Source organism: Indicator indicator, chromosome 32 (genome assembly GCF_027791375.1).
Source record: "Indicator indicator isolate 239-I01 chromosome 32, UM_Iind_1.1, whole genome shotgun sequence".
Taxonomy (NCBI): Eukaryota; Metazoa; Chordata; class Aves; order Piciformes; family Indicatoridae; genus Indicator; species Indicator indicator.
Genome location: NC_072041.1, coordinates 4,650,863 through 4,675,909, shown reverse-complemented (window position 1 = coordinate 4,675,909; position 25,047 = coordinate 4,650,863). Strand labels below are relative to the sequence as shown.

The 25,047-nt window shown below is 40.2% G+C and overlaps 3 protein-coding genes across 4 annotated transcripts; 1 reads left to right on the top strand and 2 right to left on the bottom strand.

Annotated features, from left to right (window-relative positions):
• Positions 1–343: 343 nt before the first annotated feature.
• RBP7 (retinol binding protein 7) lies at positions 344–2,840 on the bottom strand. Its single transcript, XM_054394988.1, has 4 exons — positions 2,768–2,840; positions 1,059–1,237; positions 713–814; positions 344–394 (listed from the first exon to the last, which is right to left on the bottom strand). Exons 1-4 carry the CDS (start codon positions 2,838–2,840, stop codon positions 344–346), a joined length of 405 nt encoding a protein of 134 aa, XP_054250963.1.
• Positions 2,841–7,196: 4,356 nt separating this feature from the next.
• On the bottom strand, positions 7,197–10,510 carry NMNAT1 (nicotinamide nucleotide adenylyltransferase 1). Its single transcript, XM_054394975.1, has 4 exons — positions 10,390–10,510; positions 9,732–9,915; positions 8,886–9,031; positions 7,197–7,597 (listed from the first exon to the last, which is right to left on the bottom strand). The coding sequence occupies exons 1-4, from the start codon at positions 10,508–10,510 to the stop codon at positions 7,197–7,199; spliced, it is 852 nt and encodes a 283-aa protein (XP_054250950.1).
• A 2,977-nt stretch (positions 10,511–13,487) lies between these two features.
• Positions 13,488–20,727, top strand: LZIC (leucine zipper and CTNNBIP1 domain containing). 2 transcript variants are annotated; one of them, XM_054394996.1, is made up of 7 exons: positions 13,488–13,563; positions 14,106–14,209; positions 14,390–14,525; positions 15,757–15,855; positions 16,467–16,562; positions 18,951–19,032; positions 20,500–20,727. In XM_054394996.1, the coding sequence occupies exons 2-7, from the start codon at positions 14,109–14,111 to the stop codon at positions 20,556–20,558; spliced, it is 573 nt and encodes a 190-aa protein (XP_054250971.1). In that variant the 5' UTR covers positions 13,488–13,563; positions 14,106–14,108; the 3' UTR covers positions 20,559–20,727. The 2 variants fall into 2 exon arrangements, with proteins under 2 accessions (XP_054250971.1, XP_054250970.1); XM_054394995.1 differs by having other exon boundaries at positions 14,066–14,209.
• Positions 20,728–25,047: the final 4,320 nt, after the last annotated feature.

Genomic DNA, 25,047 nt, shown 5'->3' with positions numbered 1-25,047 from the left:
TAATAGTAAATATATTTTCAAGTAAATGAGAAATACTGAGTTCCAAAAGGCAAAGACTGTCAGGATTAAAAGAATAAACACTAGGCTATTTCCTTCTGGTTCCCACAACGTTTCCCTAACTATGTAAAGAATGCTACTGGGTTTTTTGGTTTTGAGAGTTTATTAGCAAAAAACCACACCTTTAACACTGGCAACAGCAGACTTATTTCCCGAGCCAGAGATGTCAGACCACTTAGATTAATAAGTTCAAAGAATCAGTTCTTGTCTGTACAGCCAGCACTGGACAGGAGGGTGTCCAGTCTCCCACATGTAGCTGTCTCTCCCTGTAGGAAGCAGTACACATTCAGGCTCTCTTGAAGACCTGTTTACATACTTGATTTTCACAACGAAGCTCCTACCAAAAAAAAAAAAAAAAAAAAAAAAAAGAATATAGATTTATATAGCAATCAAAGAAACAGCTCCTAAACATGAACATAGATCCTACTGACCACCACTCTTCTGCCATGCTAATAAGTTGTGCTTAACACTGTGAATTGAACTGTACATAACAGTGAAACATTAAGTAGTTTCAACTCAAATAAAAGCAAAACAGGATGTGCTCCCTATTTACTTTCCATTACAAATACTACAGAGCTAGAAGACATGTACACCATGACCATATTATAAACTTTGTTTGTCATAGACAGAACTAGTAGAAATGCAAAATAATTACCAGGTGAAGGTCACCCCCTTCAAGCCAGTGTGTCCAGCCCCTGTTCTTCTTCTCTCCAGTCTGGACACAGACAAGTTTGTCATTTTGCCAGGTAACTAGGCTCTGTGGGAGAGGAAACAAAGTGCTTCTGTACGTCTTTGTCTCAGTTCTGACAACATCGTTCTTTCCTGGATCAAAGAAGGCCTAAATACTATGCCTGAGAGGAAAACTGAAACTTCTCTGCAACTCAGGCTCCTGCTTCTTCATTGCATTACAAACAGTACTCTTAAACCTTTTAGCTCAACTAGCTGGATTGATCATAGCACCTTAATTTTGATCACAGCCTCTTGATTTTATTCATTCTTACCTTGCATTTTCTGTTATCCAGGCCTTTATTATCTTCATCAAATTCTTCTCCAACTTTGAACTCAAGCAAATAATCTCTGAATGTGCTGGTGGTATGGATATAAAATGAATCCCCATCTTGCTTGATCACTTTCTGAGGCTTCAGCATTTTTGCTATCTTGCGTGTTGCAAAGTCAATACCTGGGACAGGAGACAAAAAGGTCAGAGTATTTATCAGCAACCAGGACTTAGCCTTATTACTACTAGAAGTGTTTCTTAGATAGCTTGACCTTACTGCTATGCAAGGTTTTGTTGTTTGGGTTGCAGGGGTGGGTTGTTTGTTTAAAGCTGCATGGAACACAGATCAAATCATGTTCTTGTACCTTTTACTCTTTGGAAACCAGCTTATTCAATTGTTGCACAATTCCTGTGCAAGATTTCTACGCCTTTGGGTCGGAAGAGTCCTTTTAGGAGTCAGGGAGTGTTGGTTTCCCACATGCAGGCACCCCAAGCTTGGTTTCAACCTTGTCCCCTGCTTAGCTAGAGGGAAGAGTCGATGCCTGTTCTCATCCTTCAACAGAGGAAAGGCATCATGTGTATTAACCAAAGAAATCTGCAAACACCCTACACATTAAATAAAATGAAGAGCAGTCCTAAATTTATTTACTTGGGCTTGCTTTCAGGACATGCCATTTGCTGTTAACGCTTAAATGCAACTACAAGACATCACACTTGTCAAAAGATTTCTTGGTCATCTTTATCATTCAGGCAGCTGAACTACATTGCATCCCAATAGCATGCCCTGAGTTAGGTTTTTGGGAAGGTAGATGGGGAAAATGAAGCTGTATATTGATTAATTTAGTTGTTTTCATCATCTAGATTCAAACTCTTTTTATAGGACCACTAGAAGATTCCCACTTCATGCAGGCTGGGGTTGTGCTCTTGACAGGGCGTGTTCAGCCAGCATGCATTGGGCCATATGGCTCATCATGCAGGCTGTGTCTGAGGTGAAACTTCCTTACTGTATGCATTACAAAAGTGCTAGAATCTGTCAGACATCTTTTTACATGATTACCAGTTTATTTTAGCATAGAGGGGCTTGAATTCAGTACTGGCAACAGTCACACCCATTAATCCTTAACATGGACTGCAGTTACAGTCTGTTACAATCTTTTTACAGGAAAGCTAATAAACCAAGAACTTTTAAAATTCCCCATTAAAGCACCATTAATCTCTCTCTGGAAAAGATCTGAGCAGAGTAAGAGGTTAGCTTCAAGCATCTGGAAAAGGGACAGTCAGTGAGAAGCATTGTAAGCTGTTTAAAGATAAGTGAGACTATGCTAAAACCTGCCTGCAAGTGGCAAATACACAAGCACTTTTTTTTTGTTATTTGTGACCCAAGACATAAGTTCTGTAAGTTTATGCTCAAAAACAAGAGAAATTGAGTTAACAGGGCAAACTCTTTCCTGTCTTCAAGAACTATATGAAAAAATACTTTTAACAAGTATTAGGCTGAGAAAGTCCTGAAAGCTGCAATGACACTTGGGTGTCGGGCTACATACAGTATAATTAATGCTGTCTATTCATCAATACACAAAGATTTTACATAGGTTTTTTTTCAGATCAAAAAACCTTCAGCAATATCTGGGGTTTAGAAGAACTCAGACTTCAAATTCAGGAGGACCCTTATGGGGGAAGGGAAGAAAGACAGGATCAGGTATTTTCACCTACCTAAAGCCACCATATATCCTTCAAAGTTGTCACTGCTGATAAGATTCCAGGTTCCACTGAAATCCACAGGCATTGTGAGACTGGTGAAGGAAGATGCAGCCAACTTCTGAGCAAAAATTAAAAATGAAAGGGAGTTTTCCAACCAGGCTTTATATAAGGCAGATTGTAGGTGGGATTACACTCCAGAGCCCTTCTGATGGAGGGGAAGGGTCCTAATTGCTGGACCAATAGGTGAGAGGGTACTTGTAGAACAGCTCAGCTGTGTTGGAGGGAAAAGTTCACAGTTTCTGAAATCTTGGTGTGGAGCAAATGTTAACAGCTCAAGAGTCAAAATGCAAACTGAAAACTGGCTTATAGTGTTTGTGTCCTTGAAAGGGAATCATGGACAGATTTTGACATTGCTAAAATTCCCTGCAGGATTAGATTTGTGATTTTTGTGGTCTGAAATCTGCAATGTTTGTTGAGAAGTTGATCCCCCCCTGTAAGTATTTGCTGTATCTGAGCAGGCAGGCTTGACTGTTAGATTGTGGGCAGTATTGTATCAGCAGCACCTATGACACAGTAGCAGAGATCAGTGGTGTATCTTCTAGGGTTACATCTGGAGTGAATAGTAGGCAGCATTATTGTCTTGTGGTTAGAAAAGTAAAAGACAAATTTTTTCTGTGTTCGTTATTCCCTGACATGACTCTCAGCACTGTGCTACAATCTACCTCTTTCTGCTCTGGTTTCGTTAATGCTGTGAATTCTAGCCTAGATAAACAAACATACATATACAAAATTCTTTATTTTCTCAGATGCCTTACCTGACAGAAAGTCTAACAATTACGCATGAGACAGCAGACCCAGAGGCCTGAGCTCTGCTCCCAGTTGTGCAGCTCTGTATTTATCAGTTTTCTTAGGTGGTCACCTGGAAAACCCCAAAGTGATACACAAGGGAAGGCTAAGCTCTGTTGCTAGCATAGCAAAAAGGGAATCTCTTATTCTGAATCTTGAATGAGGAAACTCACCTATGGCTACTGCATTTATCTGTTTAGTGACTTGGGTTAGGCTGAATAAAAAGATGATATTTTAAGGAGAAAATTAAGTTTTCCTGAACTTTAGCTACATTTTTAAAGCTGGCAGTTTGACCTACATGACTCACAGAATAATGCGAGTACAAAACGAGGACGTCAAAGCTTGTTTCCTGTTCACAGAAGGATATTGTTCTCTAACCTATAGGAAACCAGGAACGGCACAGAGAAATGCAAATCAATGTTTCCCCTGGACTCAAACAGTAACATTTCACCCACAATTTGTTACTATGAGGTTGTGGTAGTAAAGCATTGTTGCAATGCGACTGCGTCTTCCAAGTAAAGAGAAGTCAGTGCTTGGGTAAGGCCTGTGTAGAAGCCTGGATATAAGATTTTAATTGAGCATTAAGATTATGCTGTTCTGCTTTCTGTAAATCAGTACTTCAGCTCAAATGAAGACATAGAGGGGCTACTAGGGTTACTACTCCGAGGCTCAGCCAAAGAATTGCTTACAGAACTCTTTGTAAAAATCACTGAACAGAGTTAGTTCTGTTCCAGCTCAGCCCAGGACACCTGGCCACAGTTTTGTTTCTTTCTCCCATTAAAATTCCCAGTTTTCTTTTTGTGGATTATTTTTATTATTATTAATATTTCCATCTTAATTGCTGTACATCATTGAGCATCTAACACATTCCATTAATGATGTGGCCTCACTACAGAAGCTGCTATTGCAGTACTTGTCAAATATTTTGAGTCTTGGTCCTACATGTAGTGGAAGAGCCCTGTGTTCTCTTAATAGAGCAGAACCAAGTGCAGTGATGCAAAAATAAAGCTTCATTTTTGTTTGTAGAACATCTGTGGATGCATTATGACTCTAAAGAAGTTCATTGAGCTGCATTTTTTACAAACCCTACATTTTCAAGGCCACAGATTCCCTTTTAGATCTAGTCTAGATACCTAACAGTTTTGACTACAGCACACCACTGACTGTGATGCCGATAGGCATAACTGATTGCAATAGCAGGTTGTCAGTGTTGTAACAGGTTTACAGATCCCGCTTGTAAAACAAAAGATCCATATTCAGCAGTCAGAGCAATATTTGAACACTATTCTGTTTTGTATAGACATAACTGTACTGACACCATTCTATTTAAAAACCATTAAAAACCATCAGACCATCACATTTGGTTAATAATGGGGAATGACTAAAATCAGCATATTCCATGCAGTTTGTTTTATTGAAAGACCCATCACACATAACTACAGCAAAACCCAGTGAAATAGAACCACTTGAAGATTAAAACTTTATAGAACATCCTACTGAATTTGCAGTTTCTCTAAATTTACACAAGTGCACCAACATACCCCAGCATCATTTACTGGAAGAGTAAACCTAGTCTTAAAGTGCAGTTTTACTCTGAAAAGTGACCACACAAACAGGGTGCTTTCCCATTAGAAAAATCTTTGTTTACTCAGAAGCATACTGGCTGACTTGAGTGCTGAAGATAAATCTGTCTTGCACTGTGTTCCTCTCAGTCATAAAGACAGCAAAAGAGAAAAGTAGATCTTGCTCTTTCCTACACATCATCAAGAATAGTTATCTTCAATCAGGTTTGGCAGTTTGACTGCTGAGGTGTCATAGGAGACATAATTTATCCTTTACTATATTGATGATAAATGAACCCCGCCTCATTATCAGAGGATAGCATAAACTGGCCTGAGCTCTAGGAGTGAAACAGCAGACTCAGAACATGGGATGCAGGAACCACCAAGAAAAGAATCTAAGAATCCATGATGCTACTTTCTGTCACAATGCAGCTACAAATGCACTTCCAAGCTGTGACTCGATTTTATTACACTGATCTCCTGGTAGATTCTCTTCAATCAGCCACCTTTGCAGGCTGGAGCGGTAGAACAGGTGTTACAATGTACGGAAATTGCAGAATTTTACGTGGGTCTCCAAGCTGGTATGCCCAGTGCTAGCTTCAGTGTGGGTTATAGGTTTTTCTAACAGTGTCTTGACTCCCCTGCTAGGTTTTATATATGAGATGTGCAAAACCTAGGACCCCTCTGTGATGTTCTGTGTTTGGCTTCTGTCTTCCAGACTCCCCTGAAGCTGCTAGGGAAGCCTCAGCTCTTTGGGGATCCCCTGCCCAGGGAAGGAGGATGATGGATTGTGACAGTTATGATCCTGGAATATGTCCCTGGTTGTAGACTTGCCCAAGAGCATCTAGGCTCACGTCTCGCATTCTGATGGATTTGTTGGTCTGAAAAATGCGAAGAGAGTCTTCTTGTGGAGATCTTATTAAAAAGCTGTTGACCCATAAGGTTACGTGGAAACCTTGACATTTTCAATAAGGCACAGAATACAAACAAAAATGGGATGACAGCAAATAAAGGGAGGTAGAATTCCATCCCCACGACATTCACAGTGCCTCTCTAGTTTACATTCACATGATACAGACAATATACAGTTAGATTCAAAACAAAATTTCTAGCAAACAAAACCATTTCACTTACATACAGTCTTAACATCCCACCACTTCTTCTCTCACAGAAAACAGTTCTGGCTATATACATTTGGCTCAGAAGTAAAAGCTTGTTTGTTGTTTGAAATAAAGGGACAACTGTCTAAGAGTCCCTGCAACAACACCGTTATTAATTTCTATCCTATAAATCATTGGCTATAAACCAGTTTTGGAAGTAGGTCTGTCCTTCCGTGAGAAACAGTGCTGAGCTTAATGTACAGCTCTGGAAACACAAATGGAAAGGTAAAGCACAAAGCATTTCTGAGAGCTAATCACACGACAGCAGACAAATAGGCTGGATGTTTGCAAGGCAGGCAGCTCAAAGCATGGTGTTTCTAGCACCACTTCAGCTAGAAGTACATTTTTCCCTTCCAGGATAGAGCTAAATAATTTCTTTGAGCTGCAGCACATGTTGATGATTTTGGAAGGAGTTCTGTCTATAGTTTTACCATCAGTAAATGGTACATTCTGAAGTTAAATAGCTTTGTCTGTTAAGACACCAAAAGTTATTAAGAACGTTTTTGTTCTTTTATAAATAGCAGTCAGAGTTAAAACTAATCAGAACATTCAGTTGCTTTGTTTATTTGTACTTCTCCTATTCAAGTGTGAATTTTTATCCTTAGTTCACAGCACAAAATGTTTAAATGTGAAAATCATATTATTGAATTTAAAAAAGACTGTGCAGATCCAACTACTGAGTGCACCAAACCTCAACAGCAACTACATGTGCACTAAAGCCACAAAATTAGCCCACTATTTAATTAAAAAAGAAAACAAACAAACAAAACCAAACAAACTACAAAACCACCAACCCCACAAACCTGTATTTTCCTGTACTGGACTGTGGTTTTTTTTTTCACAGCAGAAAGAAAGTTGGGTGTATAGTGCCTGTTAATTCTTGGATTCACTTGCCTGTTTCTGTAAGGGAGCCAAGACAACCCCAGCATTCCTGTCTTCACTCTCTGGACTATATAGATTATGTTTTTCTATGTATGCCTGAACTACATCAGGCACTAGGTAACGAATGCTCTGGCCCCTCCGCAGTGCTCTCCTAATCTTCGTGGAGGAAATGTCATTTGTGATCCACTCTTCCACAAGGTGAATGTTATTCTTATGTCTCCACAAAATGTCAGATTCATAGATGAATTTCTGAACGCTGTTTCCAGCCCTGCTGATGCACACAAGGCCATGGTTTTCCACAATTTCTGTGATGTCCTCCAGCTTCCACAGATTTGGGATCGCAAAAGATTCCAGCATGTCACTTCCACAGAGCAGTTTAACCTGTGGGACACCTTAAAAAGAAAAATAGGTGAGATATAGGGATTGTTTAGACCACCTGATTTTAGCTAACTCGATGGGGACATTTCATTTCTAGGCATCTTTAGTCAGGAAGAGACAATGGAATGAATAAGAAGATTCAGAGTATGCAATTTAGAACTAGTAGCCTCAGTACAGGAAAAAGGTCATGGGAGTCCCTTCATTACAAAAGGCTGGAAAATAAACTCCAATGTACTTGTTTAGCCTTGGGGTCAATCAACCACTGACTATCAAAATAAAAGAAACCGTAGAGAAGATTCCAGAATACTGAAGTATGAAGGGATACTGCAACGCTGCTAAAACTTCATTTGACATTCCACAGTTACAGAAGAGCTAGCTTTGCAGGACAGGAGGCAGAGGGGATTATGTAAAAGGAAAGAAAATACAACCAAAAGAGCCCCCAACAATATACTCTGTGTGACCTGACTGCAGAGGACTCTCTACCCTACCCTACTGTGTTTTATAGGGAACCTAGAGAAGCATGTGGATAGAAACCACCCTCAAGTAATGGAAGCAAACTAGAGAGTGCTACAGATCTGCAGCTTGCAGTAATGTCACAGGGTGGTAGGAAAGTAGTAAAACGTCTGTCAACATAGTATGAAAAAGGCTTGTCTGATGCTGAGGGCCCTTTCTTTGAATATAACTAACTTTAAAACATTTATCAGTTAAACAGTGGAGTTTGGAAAGGTTCAAGGGAAAAAGTCAGGCAGAAGTCAAGATTTGCTAATATACAGGATTAAGATGATCATTGTGCAAGGTTGTTCAAGTTGTTCATAAATACTTATAATTATATATACAAATGTGTGCATGGTAAGCTAAAGAACTAAAGATCTAAAAGCAATAACCAAAATAAATGCTACCCTAAAATTACAAAGCCTTGTTGTTGTATGAAGTTTGAAATTACCATTTCAAATGATCCTATACTCAGATACATTTGGAATTTTGGGATTTAATCCTGCCCTTTCTTTCTTCAGCAGCTTAAAATATTATCCAAAATTCTCAGCTTTAACTACAGTTTATCAAAGTTCTGGAGGTAAAACAGATAGGTCAGGCCTTTTCCAGTTCAGATTTCTATTATCCTGAGTGTTTTTCATGTCCTATATATTCCCCCCCTCACAGTCATCTTTTTAAGCCTACTGCTTTATGATGTGGGATCTCGATGAAATCAGAACCAAGAACTAGTACCCAAAAAAGTTACTCATCAGCACAATTCCCCTGAAATAACAAGTATTGCTAAGCATTTTATTTGCAAACAGACTTAACTTTTTACATCTGGACTCTGGTTTTTCTTTTTAACAGGGTCATGCCTGTTTGGTTCCTGTTTTCTCTTCCGTCCTGGCTTTGATAAAGGTACAGCATTCTGCAGACTATTAGTGGGATCAGTAGGCAAAAGCTTTTGATGATGATACCTGCAAAACAGATGTATTTTACACACTTTAAAGATGTAGGGGAATATAGGGAAGAGTCTGGCCTGCTAAATAATCTAGCACTGCTTCCTCCTGCAGTGCTTTCACAGACAAACCATCCAAGAACAGATCTGCTGGAGCAGGGACTTGTGAGAGCTGGGTCAGAAGCTGGTGAAAGTGCAAAGATTTCAAAGCGACGCTTACAAGGTTGGTTCATTTCTTTTTAAAAGAAAATTTGTTTTAAAAACCCTCATGATGTAGCAGTGACTGGAGGAGTAGAAAGTGTGAAGTTTAAAGTAAGTGTTCTTTCAAACAGTTCTCACGCCAAGCTTAAATACAGAATCATAGAATTGTCAGGGTTGGAAGGGACCTCAAAGATCATCTAGTTCCAAGCCCTCTGCCATGGGCAGGGAATATGCAAGTGGACAGCACAACACAATGAGAATCAAATGAGGAAAGATTGTGTAACATGTCCCTACCTTATTCTAGTCTTCTCTTTCCTCACAAGTACCTTTTCAGCAGATTTAGGGCTAATAGTGCAATCTTTGATTGGCAGTGCTAATATAAAGAGTACTTCTGAATGCACTGAGTCTATTCTTACAATTGGGGGTTAGCCTCCTATTATTCTAATTTGTTAGAGCTAATATAATTCCTTATCTTTCTATAGGTACTTGAGACTTTTTAGGATTTGGCTGAGGAATACCTTAAAACTTTTAGCGTTTCCAACCACTCACTCTGGCTGCTTTCCCAATCATCCACTTCCACCCAGTCTGAGTTTTTTGTAGCTAGTTTTGCCATAGCTACTCGGTGATTCGCACTGATCAGACCTTTCTTCTTATAGGCATCGCCTACTGGTGAAATGATTCCTTTGATTACTTTGTATTTTCCTGTGGAAAAAACACCACACGAGAACATGACAAGTGGTTGAGCAGATGTTACTTCCACTGTATTGTATTCAAACTCTTACCTAACCATTATTCACTGCAATCTCTAAGAATAGCAGTGCCAGCTCTGATAGCCAGCCCAGTGGAAAAGTACAGCACACTTCTGACCCTGTGCAAGGCAGCTCAGCTAAAGATTTAGTAAGAAATATCAGAAAGATATATTTCTGTAAATACTATAAAACTCAAGCTTTAGCTCATTAAAATTAGTACTAAGCAACACATATGACTGTCCTCTCATGTATTTGCCCTACATGATTTTCTATGACACATACAAACTTATTACCTCCAATATCTAATTAGTATTTCCAAAAATAACTGTCACTGTCAAACAGACATTCGAAGCCACAAAATATTCCCCTTACCATTTAAGTGTCTAGTTACCAGAGCTGTTCTGGATGATAGAAATTATCATCCTACCTGTTTCATTGAAGTAGTCTTTAGCCAGCTCAAATAGCCTTAGATGCATATTGGTGATGGGATTGAAGGAGCCACAGGCCAGCAGTACTACCTCAGTCTTCTTGTCATCTTCCATAGCCATTCCTCACAGCTACAAAGCCAAAGGGAGGATGTTGGTGCTAGTTACCAGCCACTGCAAGAGGAGACCAAGTTGAAAAAGTTATTCTTATTTGTGCTACCAATAGGCAGAAGCTTTCAAGATGAGATTGAAGTCTATTTTCCTTCCATCAACACATGGCTTGCAATTGTTCATGTGAGTCTGCATTATCCAGTTTTCAAGAGATTAAAACAACCACCTGTAGTTCTTTCTGGTTATCCCTGGATGAAAACAACCATCTGCATGGTGTTGCAGAAGGTAAGCAGCATGTGTATGAGCTGATGACTGAAGAATGATGAATTGTAGAAGCTTAGTAAAAGCTGCACCTAAATATCGGATTTCCCCCACCCTGTTTCTTTAAAATACAACAGCAGTGTCCCATTTTTTAACTTCAGCTGCTTAAGCATTGGTGAAAATAAGGAAATTTCACTACTTTTTCATTTCTCCTAACATGGAGATTTTTTCCTCTCTGGTCTTTTCTTTCATGAGCATATTCAGGTTTGCTGAGATGGTTTCTCCTTGAACAAATGAAAACTGGAATATGTTACAGGCTGTTCTCCTGCAGTTGCTGTTTGTGAGATGTCCCAGACGTGTTGAGCACTGAATAGTCTGCCATTGTTTCTACAGCAACATCACTGCCTGCAAAAATCCCACAAGGTCACCCTCATATTCTGTCTCCTTTACAAAGAAGCTGAGTGATGTTCTCAGCCATCACAGTGGTGAGATATCATCACAGCTAAAGCTTGCGACAGCTACAATGGATGAACATCAAATAGCCCCGGAATAAAAGCAAGTCTTGCAAGGCTTCACATTTGGCAACTTTTCTGTGCTTTCAAGAGTTTCACAAACTTTAAGAATATTCATTATTACTGCAGAGTGGTTCAGCATTTGAAGGGTTTGGTGCTACTTGAAATGCAGTTTTGCAGGAGCATCAGCTAAAGGAGTTACTATGGGAACAGGCAAGGAAAGGACTTATACTTGCCTTTGTAATGCATAAAGCCCTACTTTCCAAAGAAAGTGACTCACTGCAAACTGGAAAATGGCTCATTTTCCCCTTTAAAGAAAAAAAAAGGCAAAGACAAAATAGAAAATTTTTAAGATTGAAAATATATACTGCCTTTCCTGGAGTTACTCCTTTTTTCTCACTGCTAATTTTACAGTCGTGAGAAACAGGCAATTATTGCATCAGAAACTCACCTTGTAGCACTTCATATCTGCTTAGAAAATAAGAATATGATTTATTAGCTTGCACATCCCCTCAGTCTCCTAATTTAGAATGACATCCTCTGTCTAGCAGTTTTTACAGACAGCAGCTGCATGGTTTATAAAGAGGGAAGGAAACGACAAAGAGGCATCAGCCCATGATTACCTTCAGTTATGTCATCCTTATAACCAACACAGGACTATCAGACCTGGGATCTGATATATAATAACCTTAATATGCTCTAACTTTCTTGGGAAAGGTATGCAATTTGTTCATCCCAGAAGAGAACGAGAAGAGTAGGTTTCAGTAACGCTGCAAGCCCAGCCACTGCCTGAGCTGTACCTTGAACTGTCTACTCTCACTGTATAACAACATCAGGAGCTTCAATTAATTATATATTACTTGGCATTGCTTGACATGATTCTGATTATTGCAGGTTGACTACAAGATCCAAACCAGCAGCCCAGCTCCTGCTATGCAGGGATGAGAGATCTGCATGCACATCCATCTTTAGTATTACAAAACTGAGAACAGTAATAATGTTATATTATACCAAATACTAAATGAAATATTAGTAAAACCTCTCCACAGAGACTTAAGATGGGGAAATGAAGCAAAATGGTCTTCACTCAGATTTCCCTTTGACTGTAGGACATCCTGGATGATTTTGTCATCTTCAGAAGGAAAAATGAGGTGCCCTGTGACATAGTCCTTTCCATGTATGCTTATATACAATCTCAGAATACTTATACATAACCTTACATTTAGCATGCACTACTTGCAGTCCCGCTCATGCTTAGCTGGATTGGACATGTGTTTCCTCAAAACCCCATCAAAGTATGTGTGCAGTGGGTTTTGGAATGGTTCTGAAAACCAACTGTTAGCTTCTGTGGGTAAGCAGGCAATTATCAGTGTGCTTTGGTCGACCTCATTTACATTTCGGAGGTAAATATTTATTAAGCACGCTTATCTGTCTGTAGAACATAAACACCACTAAATACAGGGTTCACGGCATGCTGGCTGGTGCTGCTAGCAGCTCTCTCACGCCAATCACTCCAGTTCCTGGTCGTTTCAGCACCTCCTCCCTACAGCTCCGCTCCGCCGGAGGCCTGCACATGGCTACGGCCCCGAGGCCTCAGGGCGCAGCTCAAGCTCAAGCCCCAGGCCCGCGGCTCCCCATCCACCACGGCCCCCACCGGCGGCCCCGCTGCCCCCGCCCCGCTTCGAGCCGGCCGCGCCTCCCGCCGCCCGCTCTTACCGCCCGGGGCCGCGCCGCCAGTTCCGCGCACAGGACCCGCACTGGGCGGTGCGGCCGTGCCGTGCTCTCATTGGCCCGGGCGCGCCGGAAGCGGCGCCTAACGGACGCGGCCCGCTCCCCATTCCCTTCGGCTCTCGTTGCCGCTCCCGCCTGGCCGCGGCCTGCCCCAGGTGAGGCGGCAGCCGCGGGCCCCGGCGGCGGGCAGGGCTGAGGCGGGCGGAGAGGGCGGTCACGGCTTCCTTCCTGTGCGGGCGACCCGGCCTGGGACTGGGGCTGGCGCGGCCTCACCTCCGTGAAGTGCGGGCGTCAAGGAGGAAGAGCCGGGCTGGAGCTTGGCCTGGGGATTAGGCAGGACCCGGATAGTGCCCAAGTTCTTTCTTCTCGGTTCGCCTACACCCAGCTCTGCTGTTCGCTCTCCTCTCTCGCACCTTTCTAGTAGAGAGGGTCACCTTTCCTTGTGTCTGTTCCGTCTGCAGGAGCCGGTGGCATTGGTGCAAACTTCAGAGTGACTGGACAGAGGTTGCGGTGCCGGTGTGATAGCTAGGGATATCCCATTGATGCTACCCTCGGCTAGATGTAAGCTCCCGAAGAAGCACTGATGTCCTCTAGAATGTTCTCATTTTCTACAGCCAATGGTTCTGTCTGAAGTTCTTTGAATGCCTTAGACACCTGCATCCGGGTTGTTTTGTTTATTAGCTTATCTGGCATTGCTTATCTAAGTTGAAACTATTTAATAGTTTCCCAAGACTCTCTTTGACGAGTAGAATCTGTTTCATATAGAGGAGTATTTCACTATTGCCACTTGGTTTCGAACTTATGTGCTGTGGCAGTTTTCATTTACTATCCTGGTGAACTGCCTCTTGCTACAAAGATAACAATCCTGCAGACCCAGCCTATCATTTCTGTATTTTCACTGCAAGGAGCTCCCAGGGCTTTGATCAGACATTCTATCATCATGATACTGTTTGCTTTTGTTTGGGTGTTTTTGGGGTTTTTTTTTGTTGTGTGTGGTGGATGGGGCATTTTAAAATCATCTTTAATTTGTTGTTACACGACAATAAAACATTCTTCCTCCTAGGAGTGTCATGTAACAAGTTAAAATTTTCATCTGAAAACAGAAAATGGCTTCAAGAGGAGCAACAGAGACCAGTAAACTGAAACAAAACTTGGAAGAGCAGTTGGACAGATTAATGCAGCAGCTTCAAGATCTGGAGGAATGCAGGTAATAGATGCTTTATTCTTAAATGGCAATTTTTTTCTTAGGTCGCTGGCAGAATAAAGTAGTACCTTTCAAAAACTTTGTGACTTGTTTGGTGTTTTTTGTGTTTTGCTATGTCTTTATTTTTTTTAGTTAGGTAGGATGTTTGTGTTAGGTAACAAAAATGTGTTGGATCCTTTTTAGAGAGGAGCTAGATGCAGATGAATATGAAGAAACCAAAAGAGAAACTCTAGAACAGCTGAGTGAGATCAATGACTCCCTGAAGAAGATTATGTCTGGAGATATGACTTTGGTGGATGAGCTCAGTGGGATGCAACTGGTAAGGATGATGTGTTACTAAAAATAATTCATGTTCTGCTTGTGCTCACTGAAACAGAAAATAGATACAGATGTTTCATTATAGTTTTTAAACGGGTATGTATGAAACCTGGATCTGTGTAGCTAATGTTTTTGTTAATATATATACACGTATGAAAACTCGGTTAAAGCTTTCCATTTCAAAAGGAACAAAAGTGTTGCAGAATCATAAGCATAACACTGTAGAAAAAAAGCATGGGAAAATTGCAGGGACTAAGGATATCAGAACCCTAACATTAGAAAATAAAATGATACAAGTGACTGTAAAAATATGAGAAACAATCCAGGACAAGACATACCACGAGAATGGAGTTCATGCCTGTTTGCTGTAAAGCATGAAGATAGCATTTCTTGTTCTGTTACTGGATTTCAGATTCATACCAGCCTAAATGAAAGGGCTTCAGGAGTGACTGCAGCTTTTAAGTTCTATTAGTGAATTGATCTTATTTTATGCTGACTTCTAAACTTCTGGTGTATTTTCTCTCTTTTCAAATGCTTAATTAGAGAGTGATTTGTTCCTTCTGAGCCCTACATTTTAAGGTTTTGTATCTAGAGAGATCGTGGTTTGTCAAGATATAAGTGGTGAGATTTACACAGAATCACACAGAATCAATAAGGTTGGAAAAGACTTCAAGGATCATCAAAGTGCAACCTGTCACCCAAGACCTCATGACCAGTAACCCATGTCACCAAGTGCCACATCCAGTCCCCTCTTGAACACCTCCAGGGATGGTGACTCCACCATAATAGTTTTGATGTTCCATAGGGGATTTTGAATAACAGCAGGAGATTTGCCTCATCACTTACATTTCACTTACCCTTAGCAGAGCTGTAATCATCACTGTGGGCATTAAAACTGCTAAAGATAGCACAGCACATCCACTTGTGATATGCTAATATCAGGAAGATGTTGGAAATGATTATAAATCAAGGCCTGGACTGTAATGAAAAGTTGCATGGCTCTTTCTCAGTGTGGCTGCGCTAATTAGTGCATTTTTCAAGCCCAGCATAAAGGTCATATATTTTTTTTCTTTTTAATCTCACTTCCATAGTTACGCAGAAAAAAGAAAAGCTCTCTGTATCAAAGGATGCAGAGGACACTAATGATGCTTTGCAGCCTTCATTAATCTTGTCGTGCAGCTGTAGTTTGTGACTGCTATTAGTTCTGGTCTTTCTTGCTCTTTTCCTTCTAGGCAATACAAGCAGCCATCAGCCAAGCATTTAAAACTCCAGAAGTAATTAGAATGTTTGCAACGAAACAACCAAGGCAACTGAGGACAAGGTTGGCAGAGGTGAATTTTCTCTTTCACTGTTTAAAAAAAAAAAAAATTTGAGCTATAATTACTGAAATGTAAAATAATCTCCAGGAGAGCTGCAAGTGAGAAAGAGAACATCTGTTTCACATGTGTATTGAGCTGCTTGGGACAAGAATATATATTTCTTGATCTTCTGTCTTGCTGCTGCAAAAAATGTGATTAACAGTGAACTGAGTCTAACTTCAAACAGAAAATCTGGAGACTCTCAAGCTGTAATCGTACTGAGGGGCTGGAGAGTGCACTCAGTGTTTTGGAGATGTAGACTGAACTTGAGATCCAGATAAAGTGAAATTAAATGTGATGTGTCAGTGACCTGAGAGTCCACAATTTTGAAACTTGAGTCTTTGACAAAGAGACTCAAGTTTGGAGAAGTCCAGCATGATAAGGTTATGTTCAAAGAGTATTTGCAGAATGTTCAGCAAAACTTTACAGCCATCTCTTAAATTATAGATCGCTCTGCTCCTTCCTTCTGTGGGTACCATACTTATTGATGATTAATTTAGGTGGTTGCCTTTCTCATGCTGTTGTGTTGAGTCAAACTAATGGGAAGCTTACATATTTTGACTTTCATTTCCCATGGTGTACAGATGGACCGAGACTTAATGGTTGGGAAATTAGGACGAGCCATCTATACACAGCAGAAAGTGGAAATCCTGACTGCTCTCAGGAAGCTTGGTGAGAAGGTAAGGTGTTGTCCCTTACACAAGGCTGTTTCTACTTCAAAATGAGTAAGCTGATACAAACTGATATTTACAAAAGCTCCAAAATAAGTCTTTTACTGGCCAGTTACTGTTGGGGAGCTTGCTTGTCAGGAACTTGTCAGGGAGAACCCACGGCGAGGGTGGCGAGGGAAGACCCACACAATCAATATGATTGATAAGCAAGTCTCAACTTTATTGTTCAAAAGCACAGCTTATATAGCATCTTTGGCTAAATATGCACAGGTGGCATAATTCTATTGATACATCTTAATTGAATATACACAAGTGTCATCATTTAATTGGTTTAAGGTAAAAAGCTCGATTATAATGTCACGCCTACTTGCAATTAATTCTACGTGCAGATCCACAAACTTCTCTCTCATTAGGTACTTGTTTTCATCCTGTTAAACGCAGCTGCAAGGACAGCCACAAGGCCATAGTAACCTTGGCACATCCTGTAGTTCGATAACACAGCTGCAACACATCAGCCTAAAAGCTATCTGTGAGCAGTAAGCAACAAGATGGAGTACGGCCTACACATTTTGCTCAAACAGTTGTTCCATAGAACCATGTCCCCTAGATTCGAGCCATTCCCCAACAAGTTACCATCTGTCCACCTGGCAGGAACTATCCAGGGCTTTTTACATACATTGAGGTTTATTTACTTTTGTGTTGATAATATCTACCTCTTGATATAACATGGATAGATTGGAGAGATAGCTACCTTCCAATACCTGAAGGGATCCTATGGGAAGGCTGGAGAGGGACTTTTCATAAGGGTGTCTAGCAACAGGACAAGGGCGAATGGTTTGAAGATGAGGGAGAGTAGGTTTAGGCTGGATCTTAGGAAGTAAGTTTTTCAGTACAAGATTGGTGAGACTGCAACAGGTTGCCCAGAGAGGTTGTGGAATGCCTCCTCCTTGAGGGTGTTCAAGGTCAGGTTGCATGAGGCCTTGAAGCAGCCGAGTCCAGTTGAGAGGCATCCCTGCCTGTAGCAGGGAGGTTGGAGTAGACCATCTACTCCAACTCTAAGGCTCTAAGGTTCCTTCCAACCAAAGTCATTCCATGATTCCGAGTGATAAACTTGTTTCCCCAGTGAGTACATGGGTGGTAGAAAAATCCCAGATTTTTACCACTAGAGGGAGGAAGAGAAGTTGTTACTTCTTCTGTTGATGCTGTATGCGGGAAATGAGTTCCTGTGTATCTCCATACTTAAAACCTTCTGAGGAAATAAGGGAATATAATGGAAAAGATCAAGTGCAGTACTTAAAGGAGCTGCATTCCAAGTAGGTGATATTAGCAAATGCTTTCCCTCAGAATATGTTTATTGCTTGACTGTAGGAGAAAAAAATAATTTGGAAATAGGTTAAAAGGCAAGATAAGACAGTGAACTGAATGCGTGAGTTCTTGTATCACTTCAGACAAGCCACTTCATCACACTGATATAACCTCTTTATTAAATGTTAAGTAACCTACTTTGGAGAGGACTTGCTAGAATATTAGGTTCAGATGTGTTCTGAATGTGAAAAATGATGGGGAATGTTACATGTTTGCTGCACAATGCTGCAGAATATAATGTAGTTAGATGCTCACAAGGCACAGCAGAGGCAGGTAACTAATACCTCTTTCCTCATTCTAACACCATTCTGAGTGCCTGTACCTGATTTCTGTATTTTTAATAACCTGACACAAACCCTACAGAGAGATTGACACACTTAAGTTTTGCTCTAATGAGAGATATATGAGGCTCCTTAAATGAGCAGGTTTTAACTTGGAATATCTGAACCTTCCAAATGTAGGTTACTACTTCATTATTGTAAATATTTTATGGGCATCTGTCATGAGGCATCAGAGCATCTAAGTAAAAGCAAAATGCACATGTGCAAATGCCACTTAGAAGGCAGAGAACCATTTCTAGGTCACTGACTCTTAGTGTGGTCCAAGCTGGTAGTGACTGCATATTTTTGCTTTCCTCAGTAGGTGAGATAAAGTGAGTTGAAATCTTAGCTCATAATTATATTGACCATGACCAAAAAAGGTTGGGTTTTGGTACACAGGTACAGTGTGAACTTTTCATCACAAATTAACACTGGAGCTCAGCTTGAAGCTTGGTGGTGCATGTAGGGGCATGTGTGCTGTTGCATCTACTGTCCTTGGGCTGGCAGGCACCATTGAGGAAAAATTCAGTGGTAGGGGTGAGTAATTTGCATTTCTACTTTGGCTTTTAGTACGTCACTTAAACTGCAGACTGCCAATTGCTGTAGCCTGTCTTAGTTCATTTACCTGCCCATGTAAATGGTGGAAATTAGAATGGTGGGGATATGCACAGTTAAGGTGGCAAGTTGACAGGTTGGTTTGTTTTTTACTTAGCTTACCCCAGATGATGAGACATTCTTGTCAGCAAATGCTGGTGCAGCCCTGAGCCAGTTTGAGAGAGTCTCCACTGACCTTGGTAAGTTTTCATTGTCATAACTTCCAATTTCTTTGCCTCATTGAACACTGATTAATAGAAATACCTGTGATTCCCCTGTGAAAGAGAAAAGAGGAGCAAAAGGTTGATACCATTAATTTTTGATGTATGTTTTCCTGTTTTATTAACAATGAAACTCCTGATGCACTGTCCACAAGGAAGAAATAGTACAGCAAGTAAATCCAGTGCCAAATATCCATAAAATTCCAAGTGTTACCCGTAATGCTGAAGGCTTGAATGGCTTGTCTCAAGCAGAGATAGTGTTCTTACAGTTAAATAGAGATCTCTTTTGCATCAATGACTTTCCTCAGGAGAGCTTTTTCCTCTGCTCAATGTAGAGAATTTAGCAGTTATTGGCACGTTGTGAAAATATAGATTTAAAGCACTCTTCTTGCCATCATTGTCATAGCTAATTACGTTAACAAGATCAAAAGTTTAGTTATAATGTGCATAAAATAAGCACAACAGTTCATCCTACATTACTTAGAATTGTGATGAAAGAACTGTGAATGGCAGGAACATGCCAGGCTAGGTCAGGATGTACAAGTAAACTGTCTCTGTGACCTACCTTTCAATACTCCTCTGTCTGAGAGTGTAAGCAAGGTGAGAATCCTTTTGTTCAAGAGGGTGCTTTGTTAGGGTTGACCTTGGCTGGCCTCCAGGTAACCACCAAGCCATTCTCTCATTCCCCTACTCAGCAGGACAGGGGGAGAAAATGAAATGTAAAACTTGGGGTCAAGATAAAGACAGCTTAATAAAGAAAAGTAAAGGCTGTGCACAAAATGAAAGGAAAAGAAAAAGACTTGTTCTCTCCTCCTTCCTATCAGCAGCCACTTTGTGGGAAGTAGGTCCTCAGTAACCCGTGATTGGAACCAGATGATCTTTAAGGTCCCTTCTAACCCAAAACATTCTGTGATTCTGTGTGTAGCAGTTCCTTTGGAAGACCAAATACCTTAATGACAAATCCCTCACCTCCTCCTTTCTCCTGGCTTTCTTGCTGAGCAAGGTGTCATATGGTACGGAGCATCCCTCTGTTCAGGGATGCTGTCCTGGCTGTGTCCCCTCCCAAGATCTCTGCCACCCCAACCCTGTTGGTCTTTGGGAGGCAGACAGCCTGGATCCTGTGCCAGCACTGCTCAGCAGCAGCCAAACATTGGTATGCCACCAGCACCTTTCTAGCCACACATAGAAAGCACAGCAGGATGAGAGCTGCTGTAGGGAATCTTAGCTCCATCCCAGTTAGACCCAGTATAGTATGGCTGGTGTCAGACCTGTCAAGCCAGTTTGTCTCCTGTTTGGCTGGGTTTTTTTAAATTAGCTCAAGTGTTCTACTTTTCAAATGGAGGTTTGATTTCTTTTGATCTCAGATGTTTTGCTTGATTTAAATTGTACATGAGGAAATTCATGATTTCTACTAATACTTACTAAAAATGTTTTTTCCTCTCATAGGATCAGGAGACAAAGTCTTTGCTCTAGCAAGTTTTGAAGTAGAAAAGGGAAAACAATGAAGAGGTGCGTGAGGCCTTGTGTCTCTCCAGTTATCAGCAGCATTGGACTTCTGTCATATTGCATTTGTTTTTTCTATTTTTAACATGTTGGAAAAAAGCAAGGCAAAACAAAACATAAATCCTCTTGGGTTCTTAACCAGAAGATACGAAGCAAACAGCCTTAAGTGCACTTTGGAACCCTGGTGTCTGTAACTCATAGTAATATAAGCTCTGAGGCTGAACACTAAGTGGTACTCTAAAAACAGAAGCATGGTCTGACTGTCCTTGGAAAGAATCAGCTATTTTCAACTTTTCTGAGTGTCTGTTTCTCTAACTATTAAAACATAATCTTTTTGCATGTGGTTGGAGCAAGCAGATCCTTCTCTGGAGCAGTCTTAACAAGTGAGTGGTTTTTGAGGTGATTCTGAACATTGTTTTCAAGTAGTCTTAAACTTTGTCTGGACTCACTAAGTAGTTTATACTGGGAATAGATTGAAGCTCTGAAAAACTGATGTAGTTCATTTGAAATGCCATCTTTCTACAAACTATTTGCAGAAGAACCCAGATGAGACTGGATGCTCATCATTGGCCCTTAGCTGCTTGTTTGCTGTGCAGATGAACGAGCATCATTGTGTCCTAGGCTAGACTGACAAACAATGGAAGCCCTGTAGGGAGGCTTCTGGAGTGATTTACCCTTGTGTATTGAAATGACAGGGAATGGCTAGGAAATGGCAATGAGAAGCCCTTTCTGTGACCTCTGTAGTTGTGGGTATTATAGCTACACACTACCATTATTTCCTGGTATTGCTGGGATAGCATGAAATAGATTGCAAGCAGAAACAAGTTTAAAGCAGGGAGGAAGCTCTCGTTACATATTCAATGCAAGTGTTGCTCAGTCTGTTTATCAGATGGTAGAGCTGCAAAGAGAGGAGGGTTTGTGCCTTCACAAAGACGTTAGAGTCTTGAATAATTTTCAGGGTGTTGGAGGATGTAAATTTGCATAGTGTTGAATTTTTATCTCCCAGTCTGAAGAAACTACTTGAGCTGTGTTTAACTTCCAAATTGACTGGGGATTTTTTTGGTGAGATCAATATTAGGGATCTTGTTCTTAAACTACTGCCTGCTTCACACTTTAATTCAGTACTTGTTAGCATTTTGTGTTAGCTGACTGGAAGCCTGTATTCCACTGAGAGTTTTTTCAGCTTAAGAAATGTGCATTTCAAGTCTGCTCTACCCTTGGTATATATTCAGATGCTGACCTCATGATATTGGTAACCAAAAAAACCCAGGCATTTATTAATTGAATTCTATACCTGATAGCGTTCTTATTGTAAAGAAAAGTATACAGCTTCTAGCTGTAAAAACAAACCAAAAAAATGGCAAAAAGCTACCATGCAAAAAAATACTTAATGCAAAAACCAGTTATTTCTCTCTATTTCTGTGCAAAAGGAGTTAAAACATAAAGACAGTTTTGGATCCTTTAGACTATATGTTTTAACTGGGAGTTAGTGCTTCCTTTCTTTGGAGAGAGGTGGCGAAGTGTTACTAAATCTCGTTGGCCAAGGGAGTGTTGGGTTGTGTGTGGTGATGTGCTATTATTATCTGGTACCCCTTAGAGAAGTGTGACTTGCCAGTCACAGATACACTCAATCACCCTTCCATTAAGATGGGGCAGGAATGTATCAAGAGAAGAAATCTGCCATTTTATTGCTTAAACTCCACATACTCTCTGCGTTTTATCTAAGTGATCATTTTTTCCTTAAGTGAGAGCTAAGGACAATAACCAAATGCCACAGAGGTTGATGCTAACTCAACAAATTATATTAAAAAGAGGTTGAACAGAGATCTCTACCTGTATTGCTACAGTGCTAGCTGTATATGCAGGACAAACAGATTTTGTGCTGGTTTTAGTGATTGGGTGTATTTTGATGTGTCTTATTTAAGTCTGAAGCATGCTTATGATCTGTCAAATGTGATAGATGCTGTCACAGTCTGTTCCTGGAAAGACAAGGATGGTCATATTACTGGAAAGATCAGGATTCCTAGGGAATAAGTGACCTTGTTTCCATCTTGTTAGTGCTTTGAATTACAAAAATTAAGAAATGTGCTAAAAGGATGATATTGAGATTCTTTTAGTAATGGTTTATAAAGCAACTTTTAAACCCCATGTTGGGTGGATTCAGTTCCAGTTTATGGTGGAATGGCTATTCTGGCAGCAGTGGAGTTGAACCTGCCTTTGTCAGCAATGAAGGTGACCCACTGCTTCAGGGAATCCTGTGTTTAATGGAGCAGAACTTCTGTGTTTTACCTGTCACATGTATGTCTTAGGATTTTTTAGCTAGGCTTGAGCTTCAGTGAGAGCTGCTGGTAAATTGAGTGGAGTAGTAATAGTCTTGAGTGTGGATACTCTATTGCAATGTTAATCTCTGTGTCACTTAGAGACTAAGTGGGTAGCATAGTCTCTAAACTAAAAATTCATGTGATCAGTCAAATTGCACTTATGGGGTGTAAATACCTGATAAATAAGCAAATCTAATTGTAAAGTAGGGCTGGAGTAGGGTCAAGCAGGAAATGTGTGGTTTAGAATGTCTTTTGATTTAATAGGTTTTCCTTTGGAAATCTTTTTTAGAACTAAAAGGACAGACAGTATAGACAGTGTAATTGATGTCTTTCATTGATGGAACTCTTTTCTGCTTTCTTGTTTTTTTTAAGAAGCTTTTACTTCGATGGGGTCTTTCTGTCCATTATTTCAGAACTATTTTCTTGTCTGGGCTAGTGTTACGTTCTCTGACAAAGGCTATGATTGCAGCTTTATAGCTGAGACCAGCTTATTAAAAGGCATTATTAGACAGTCTAAAATTATTGAAAACAAAAGAGTCCATGGGGACTGTAGCTGCCTTCTTTTCCTTTCTGCTCATTACTGGTGCTAAGTAACTCTTCTTCCCCCCACACTCCCCAACCTGCTTGCAGCATTAGTATGTAAATTAAATCTCTCAGTGCTCCCATAGATCTCAGTAAGTTTACAGTATAATGATATGGAAATCTTTTTCCTTGTAGTTTGAGAGGTGTATGTTTCCAGGAGAAACTCTTGTTTTGTTGATTTGCAAATATTTCAGGATTCTTTCAAAGTTTCTGTACTGCAGGCAGTTGTACAATTCCTATTAAACTGATCCTTGACTGAATTTGTTTTAGAATTTTGCTCCTTCTGCTTTTGAAAAGCTTTCTTGTGGTTTAGATGGACAAAGATGGGATAGTGATCAGTGTTACTGCAAGGTTCAGTATGCCAGACCAGGACTTCCTTTCCGGCACAGTGAAGGATCAGGTGTGGCTCTGACCCAGAGACTGGATATGTTTTGCAGAATGCCCTGACTATCAATGTAATTTAAAGAGGAAGCTATTGCTTATATGAAGCTATTCATATGTTGACCCCATCAAATATTTATTTCAGTAACCTGCTTGAAGTGGTTAGATTAATTTCAGAGGTGTGGTAAGTTAATTGGTATGCTGTGCTAAGTATTTTGCCATCCTGGGATGGCCCTCCACTAGAACCTCAAATGTTTCTGCAGGGGCTAGAAAGAAGTCCACAATCTCTTTATTATAATGCAGTTGTTACCAGTTTTTATTTGAGCAAATAAAAGAACAACTGCTAAATGAAAGCATGGTTTTGTTGTTTAGCATACAAGCTTGTTTGAGTTGCACCAAGGCTCAGCTGTAGAGCCAGGCAGATGACTTATTTTTCAACACATCTTTCTCTCCTGGAGTAAAATACAGGATTATGAGACTTGAATATCGAGTGCTGTGAAGTTGTTATTGATCATACATGCCTTTGAAGAATAAAAGTACTCTGTTTTTTGTTTATCATTTTTACTTCTGAAATAAGAATGGTAGAGTACAGTCACTTTAAAAACATGAGCAAAGTTGCCCAGAGTTCTTTTTGGCCATATATAACCTCCCTTTTTAAATCTTCTTTCTCTATAGGGTGAACCTAGTGATTGTACTGATGTAAAAGAAAAAGTGTTAGAGAGAATTGAAGCTTCAAATGCTCTGTCTCTCTTTTCTTGTCTCTTTGTATTGTTTCCCTTCTTTGATCTTGAATGGCAAAGTAGCAAGTTATCTTTGTCTTAAAGCAAAAAGACAAGATTTCTTAAGAGATCCTTTAGTTTATCATGTTACTTTGCCTGTTAAAATCAAGTTCATTTTGATGGAGAATTCTGTCTCATTAGTGGCTGAAATGGTAGGCAAATTGAAATATAACCATTTGGTTTTGTTCCCAGTATGGCCATTTCCTTCCTATAGAAGGACAAATAGAATTTTCACACTGTAAAGAAATAAAAGCCAGCCTGCAGGCATCTTTTAGCTTCTACATTTCCATCATTTTTAAATTACCCTCACTGAGTTCTGGGGAAGTCTTTTCTATTAGGGAAGTAAACTCTTCTTTCAAATCTGTCTGCTTAGCTACCCACAAGGGAGGAAGAAAAGTGCTCATGTTGGAGTTTTTCTTTAGGACTCA